This window comes from Chlorocebus sabaeus, chromosome X (genome assembly GCF_047675955.1).
Source record: "Chlorocebus sabaeus isolate Y175 chromosome X, mChlSab1.0.hap1, whole genome shotgun sequence".
NCBI classification, from domain to species: Eukaryota; Metazoa; Chordata; class Mammalia; order Primates; family Cercopithecidae; genus Chlorocebus; species Chlorocebus sabaeus.
Window position 1 is genome coordinate 21,201,172 of NC_132933.1, and position 7,634 is coordinate 21,208,805.

Below are 7,634 nucleotides of genomic sequence, written 5' to 3' on the forward strand. Positions count from 1 at the left end.
ACATTGGGCTGTCTGTATTTCCTAAGGGCACTAGGTGACCTTCAAGTTGAATATATACTGGATCCACACACCCATAACATGAGAGGCCCTCTCTGAAAGTCTGTCTCTGTGTTGCCTTCTCTCTATCCATGTTGGGGTAGGGGTGGTGCTTATGAAACATTGATTGTGTCATTAACCCTGATGGTTGGGATCTATTTGCTCTGAAAGACTAGGAACAGTGTTTAAGAAGGAGAGCTGCAGACTTGCACTGTGGTGCACTCTTAATATTTACCAGAAGATGTCACTGTAGGCTTGAACCAATACAACAAATTAGGGCAAGAGGACTTCCAGTTAAGCATGAAGGTGACTCCATTTTGGGGGGTTAAAACACCAAGCAGCCCCCATTACAATGCATGCCTGGAAAAGCTGGTTGAAAGGTTAATCCAAATGTGTCGCAGGCCTTAATAAATTTCTTTTTATTTTTCCAAATAATCAGACTAATTGCCACTAAACTGTTGCCTCAGGGCTATCATAAAGGCTCAATAAATATGCACTGAATGGATGAATACTAAAACTAGGAGTGGAAGGAGGGAACCCAGGGCTTTAGTAGTCATCTTTGTTGGTAAAGGCTACTGGAGAACAAAAGCTACTACTCTTTAGCAGTGGCTCCTTATGGAGATGAAATTTAGTGGCACCAACAAAGTCAGGTCCTAGGGAAAGTAGTGAGATAAGTGAAGGTGCTCTTGGCCCCTTTTCCATCCTCACTTCCAGATGCTTCTCCTGTGCCCTATGCTTGTTTCTTCCTAAAAAAATATATAAAGTGATTTATTTTAAGAAAAACCTTCCTGTGATTTTTTACAAGGCACTTGGAAGATTATCCAGAGTTTTTATGTCATGAGGCATGTCCGTAGCTCTCTCCTTCCTCTTCCCCAGCATAGTTCATCAAGTAAGCAGTTAAAGAAGTTACTGAGATTCTGCTTAATGCCAGGGATAAAGGCCAATGTACAAAGCTGGAATGGATGGGATGAGGGTTATATAGAAGAATACGACAGAGCCCCTGTCATTGAAAACATAGTTTAAGTGGAAATATAAACAACTAATTGTAATTCAGTATCACACATTTTTTGGGGGGGTGGTGGGGTGGAGGGGTAGGGTCTCGCTCTGTTGCCCACGCTGAAATGCAGTGGCATGACCACAACTCACTGCAACCTCTGTCTCCTGGGTTCAAGTGATTCTCGTGCCTCAGCCTCCTGAGTAGCTAGGATTACAGGAGCACACCACCATGCCTGGCTAATTTTTGTATTTTTAACAGACAGGGTTTCACCGTGTTGTCCAGGCTGGTCTCAAACACCTGACCTCAAGTAGTCCACCCACCTCAGCCTCTCAAAGTGCTGGGATTACAGGCATGAGCCACTGTGCTCAGCCCCAGTATCACAAATATTTTAACAAAGGCTAAGTATGAAGTGCTATGGCAACACAGAGGAAGAAATGATAACTGGCAACACAGAGTGGGGTACATTTTTTCACAGAAGAGATGGTACTCGAACTGGTACTTGAAGGATGAGTAGAATTTTCCAGCCAAAGAGGGAAGATCATGGCAGGCAGAGCAAGCACCATGCACAGGATAGAGGCATAGGAGATAGATTTCAGGATGCCTGAGTTGCTGGAAGTCCCAGTTGGGAGAAATGTTTCCTCAATGGACATCAGCCAATATTCAGTCAAGCAGGTGGCTGAGCAGGTTCTCTGTGGCTCCTCACGCGTGTGTAGAGAACAACCACTCCATCAGATGGGAATGAATGTTTCAGAAAAGTTGCAAGCCATTCTCCGGGTTTCCTTCAAGAAGCTAAATGCTAACATTCAATGTTTATTGTTGCTTTCCTTCCACAATATGCCCTTCTGTGACCTCGTCCTTCATCTTCTGTACCTGAGTGGTAACTCATTTCTCATGAAAAGCACAACGACAGGGTTCTCTCCTTGCGTATGCCTGATTGTATCATAGATTTGATGTTTCTGGGGTGTGTGCTTACCATGTATGGTGTGAGTATGTTAGCATGTGGTTTAAATGTTTGCTAGTCTGCTATTTGAGCAAAGAACTTTGTTTGAAGCCCTAAAGATAGGCATACAGCAAAGCTTCCACACTTGTTGACATCCATGTGCCCTTTCAGTAGATAAGGAAAAGGGACATTTTGAAGCTGCTGATAGCGTTAAGTTTCCTATCCTGGGAATATTATCATATGAGCAAAGTTGGAAACCAAGGTAGTAGCTTGCATATATGCCATTGGCAGCTACCATGTCTATTTCAGTCAGTGACTAAGCACAGCGCTTATTTCTGGAGGCCCTTGGCTACTCTGCCTATCTCTACATTCCACTTCCATAATGTATGAGCCATAATATGACAACAGCCAGAATCAAGAGTATCATATCATACACTCTTCTAATTAGTTTTTTCAAAAACATAAAGATATGCAGATTAGACTGAATATTAGAAAATATGCTATTGCATATGTAATAAGGTTAGAATTTTAATCCACTTGTCAACTCCATTTCACTCCAGTAAAGCATGTGCTTCCATTGAGTCTCCATTTCATGATCACTAAATGGTTTACAGTGGGGAGCATGAAATAAAGTGGTTGCCTAGTTAGCCAATGGTGTCATTGGGAAGATTTTATCTTTGGCTAGAGAGGGAGAAAAAGAGGGGAAGGGGGAACAGGAGTGAAGCAAAACAAAGTCGATGTCTGGAATCTAACCTTTTCATACCTGTTTTAGCTGAAGTATCAGCAAATTGGTTGAAAAACTTAGCTATCTCTAGGCTAGTGAGACTCAGCAGAGGAGACTGCTGAGGGACAGTTTACAGGACAAATGCCATCAGATCCCTGTCATTTTTGCTTTGCCTTCCTTTTTGGCCAGTGAACACCACAAATGCCATGTACCGCCATGACTTCACTTATTTCACCCATATCTCTGACTGTTGGTTTTTGTGCTTCATCCATAGGAACTTCCACTACATCACCATCCTCCGAGACCCAGTGTCCCGGTACTTGAGTGAGTGGAGGCATGTCCAGCGAGGGGCAACATGGAAAGCATCCCTTCATGTCTGCGATGGAAGGCCTCCAACCTCCGAAGAGCTGCCTAGCTGCTACACTGGCGATGACTGGTCTGGCTGCCCCCTGAAAGAGTTTATGGACTGTCCCTATAATCTAGCCAACAACCGCCAGGTGCGCATGCTCTCTGACCTGACCCTGGTAGGCTGCTACAACCTCTCTGTCATGCCTGAAAAGCAAAGAAACAAGGTCCTTCTGGAAAGTGCCAAATCAAATCTGAAGCACATGGCGTTCTTTGGCCTCACTGAGTTTCAGCGGAAGACCCAATATCTGTTTGAGAAAACCTTCAACATGAACTTTATTTCGCCATTTACCCAGTATAATACCACTAGGGCCTCTAGTGTAGAGATCAATGAGGAAATTCAAAAGCGTATTGAGGGACTGAATTTTCTGGATATGGAGTTGTACAGCTATGCCAAAGACCTCTTTTTGCAGAGGTATCAGTTTATGAGGCAGAAAGAGCATCAGGAGGCCAGGCGAAAGCGTCAGGAACAACGAAAATTTCTGAAGGGAAGGCTCCTTCAGACCCACTTTCAGAGCCAGGGCCAGGGCCAGAGCCAGAATCCGAATCAGAATCAGAGTCAGAACCCAAATCCGAATGCCAATCAGAACCTGACTCAGAATCTGACGCAGAATCTGATGCAGAATCTGATGCAGAATCTGACTCAGAGTTCGAGGCAGAAGGAGAACCGGGAAAGCCTGAAGCAGAACTCAGGCAAGGAGCAGAAGGATAACACCAGCAATGGCACCAATGACTACATAGGCAGTGTAGAGAAATGGCGTTAAATGGCTCAAAAAGGCCTGCACATACTTCTCCCAAAGCGCCACTGAAAAGATGGCATAGTTTAAAAGATGAAAGTGTCCAAACACATCCTGCTTCCTTCATTGGGGAAGTTAAAAAAAGAAAAGTTTAGATGTTGCCTTTACAGTTGCCTTTCAATTCAGTGTTATACTGTGCGTGGGTAAAACAAATCTCAATATGGAATTAAATTGTCTTTTTGGAGTTGGACTATTTATGAAATCCGAAAGCCAAACCAGACTCACCAGAAATTGCTGTTTAGATATTTTAAGAAGTTCTTAAATTAGTCATGGAGACAAAATGAAAACATAAAATGTGACCATTTAACTTATGGCTAAGAAATGGACTTTAAATTATTCATGATACACTGTTAAAACCCAGTCTTGGATTCAAACATTTTTTCCAGGGGTGAGAATAAGTATAAACATAAAGCGACTAAAATGAAATATAAAACCTTTTACTTTCTTCTGATTTTAACAAGGAATCTATTTAAATAGAATAACAACTGACGGTGAATCTTACTAAGCTGTAGAAAATAAAAAATTCTAAACATGAGTAGTTTTATGTCAAAATATTGGCTTTTCAAGAACAGGACTCATATCTTGATATTTAAGAGATGTTTAAAATTTAAAACTTTTTCTACCTTCTACTGTTTAAAGGTTTTAAACAGGGTGTATCTCACATTAAACAAAACATCTTTTTTTTTTTTTTCAAAATGAAATACCAATGTAAAGATCTAATTTCCAGGCGCTTTCAGGGCACTGTAATTTCAACAATACTGGAATCATTTTGGCGCTGCTTCTCATTCATTTTAAGGCTTCTCTGAATTGTGCTCATTGCAAATTAACCCATGTATAGAATCTTTCTTCATCATCTAAATGGTGTGTTGCTGAGTTTGTTGTGGTACATAATCCTGGATTAAAGTCAGGACTTTCTTTCTATAGAATTATTTTATCAATATTCGTGTAGTGAGGTCCTAATCAAGAAACTTGAACAGGATAATGTGTCTAAAAATATTGCTGAAGTTATTCTTGATCAGATAGAATTTAACCTAAAATGTGAACTCTTACTTACTTTTTCTACATCTCTACTGTAATGTTTCTAGTTGGGCCAACTATTTCTAGCCCTTTAGTTCTTTTTCGTGTTGACAGATTTGTAGACAATTACAAAAGCCAAAAAAGGATAAAATAAGCATTAGGAAGGCTAGCCAGAGTTATTCAATAGCACCTTGATAATGTGGGCAAACCCTTCTACGAAATTTTTGTTTTGAAAAGAGCAAAAGTAAAAAGTGTTCTGTAGTGAGGTTACATATCAGGAACATAATAGTTGAGCAGAGTGATTTGGTAGTGTAAGTCGATGCAAAAATACTTCTATGGTATCAATTACAAACTGACCAAGATAAAAAGAAGTATGTGACCCACCGTGCTGTCAAGCATCATGATTCCTGGCAGTTTTCATTTTACTATGGATTTTGCTATACTTATGCAATGACTTATACTAACCTCCTGGCTGTAAATCAAACAAGGTGACTGAAAGTGGCATTTATGTTTTCAGAAGGGACACGCTTAGAAGTGTGACCATGAAGTTATATCTTTTACAATCTGCTCATGTGTTTCTTCTGTAGTAATACAGCCACAAACTAGACAATAAGCTGGGTATTTGGGTTTAAAATGGATTTTCTTGACTCTGAGCTTGTACCGCTATTTCTAGCTTTTGTTTTGTCTGACAGTATTGCAATCCTGAAAATCCTGAGAGCTAAAAAACTGAAAGGAAGTTTTTAAAAACCACACTTTGAAGTGACAGTGTTTTAGAGTAAAACTATTTTGTGTACAATTGTGTTTTTAAAATAGTTAGTAGATCACTATCATATTTCAATTTTCTTTAGTTTTAATTGAAAATGTTTGCTTTTAAAACTGATAGGTACTGTTGGAAAGCAGGATGAAGCCTGAGCCAGTGGAAGAGCTTGTTACAGAAAAAACATTTTGTGTTATTGCTGTGGTGTGCATGATTTGCAAAGACTAAGTGCATTTTCTCCGTCTATACTGATTATTGTATATAGAGGATGTTATAAATATACACTTTTGCCATTATGTAAATTCCATGATTTCAACTGTAAACATCTGTCCATTGGTGTAGCTTTACAAACCATTCACTGATTTTGTGCAATTTAACAATAGATATGAAATAAAGTTTAAATTACAGGCTCTGAGTAATCTCATAATTTCAAGATTTGCAGCCACTAGACATTGTGATCTCACAAACCAGAACAGAATTTTTTTCAACAAGGCATTTCCTTTTTTCCTCTTGGCAGCCAGGTATGCAAATTAGATGGCCCATTCTAATCCCTCACACTAAAATGGCCTTAATTTGGGGTGATTCCTTCTGGGAGTCCATGTTTTTTGTACAAGCTTGTCCAACCCACAGCCCACCAGCCACATGCAGCCCAGGATGGCTTTGAATGCAGCCCAACACAAGTTCATAAACTTTGTTAAAACATTATATTTATCATAGACTTTTTTTTTTTTTTTTAGCTCATCAGCTATCATTAGTGTTAGTGTATTTTATGTGTGGCTCAAGGAAGCCAAAAGATTGGATACTCCTGGTGTAAGACAAAGTTTGCTATGCAAATGAATAGGCATAACTTTTAAGTTAAAACTTATTAAATACTTGCATATCTAAGAGCATACAGAAAGGAAAAATAGTGCTCTTCATTCTCCCTTCTATCCACAGGGTAGAGTTTAAAGGTAAGCATTAATGTATTGGTTTTTAAAGTCCTGAACACAAAATGTACACATTTTTTCAAACAAACTCTTGTAGTTAGCACTATGGGGGAATGGGGTATGATTTGTCCTTGCACTTTTCCAAAGAGACTTCAATTGTCAGTCCCAAGGGATTAGAAGGAAGAAAGCTACAAATTTGGTTGGAGGTGTAGTTAAGTATCCTTAGCCTGTAAACTACTCATATGTACTGTATAAGTCCATTTTCATACTCCTATACAGAACTGCCCAAGATTGGGTAATTTATAAAGGAAAGAGGTTTAATTGACTCACAGTTCTGCATGGCTGAGGAGGCCTCAGGAAACTCACAATCATGGCAGAAGGTAAAGGAAAAGCAAGGCATCCTCTTCACAAGGTGGCAGGAAGGAGAAGTGCTGAGTGAAAGGGGAAGAGCCCCTTATAAAACCATCAGATCTAGTGAGAACTCACTATCACAAGAACAGCAAAGGGGAAACCACCCCCATGATTCAATCACCTCCACCTGGTCTCTCCCTTGACATGGGGATTATGGGGATTACAATTCAAGATGAGATTTGGGTTGGGACACAAAACCTAACCATATCAGCTTACGTGGTTTTGCCTGTCAACTGCTTCGTGATCAATATTTGGGCTGCCAAAGGGCCTGATTGTATAAAGATCCTACACCCCCTTGGGAGGAGCTGTGAACAGGAACATAAAGTCCAAGACCTTGAAATATTTCCGAAATATCCTCCCTGAGGAGGGTAGGTACTCATGGAGAGCAGGACACTCTAACTGTAGTAGAGAAAAGATAGGAAACCTGCTAAGGAAATGAGCTGTTGAGGCAGCCCAACTTGGAGCTGGAATGAAGAAACAACGAATTGGTTCAGTTCCTCAGGACTTAATTAGGATTCTCAATAAGGATGATAACCAGGTACAACCAGGACTGCCTTTGGGTGGTGGGTCTAATAAAGCTGTCACAATGGGAAGGATGGTTTCCTTCCATGGGTGTAGTACGGG

At 40.2% G+C, this 7,634-nt stretch overlaps 1 protein-coding gene across 4 annotated transcripts in view; it reads left to right on the top strand.

Annotated features, from left to right (window-relative positions):
* The window catches only part of HS6ST2 (heparan sulfate 6-O-sulfotransferase 2), a 346,289-nt gene extending 340,209 nt beyond the window's left edge, over positions 1 to 6,080 (top strand). For all 4 annotated transcript variants that reach the window (XM_007992727.3, XM_007992730.3, XM_007992729.3 and 1 more), the window contains one exon: positions 2,972 to 6,080. In XM_007992727.3, the coding sequence (XP_007990918.3) occupies positions 2,972 to 3,866 (895 nt within the window). In that variant the 3' untranslated portion in view covers positions 3,867 to 6,080. The remainder of the gene's footprint in view (positions 1 to 2,971) is intronic.
* Positions 6,081 to 7,634: the final 1,554 nt, after the last annotated feature.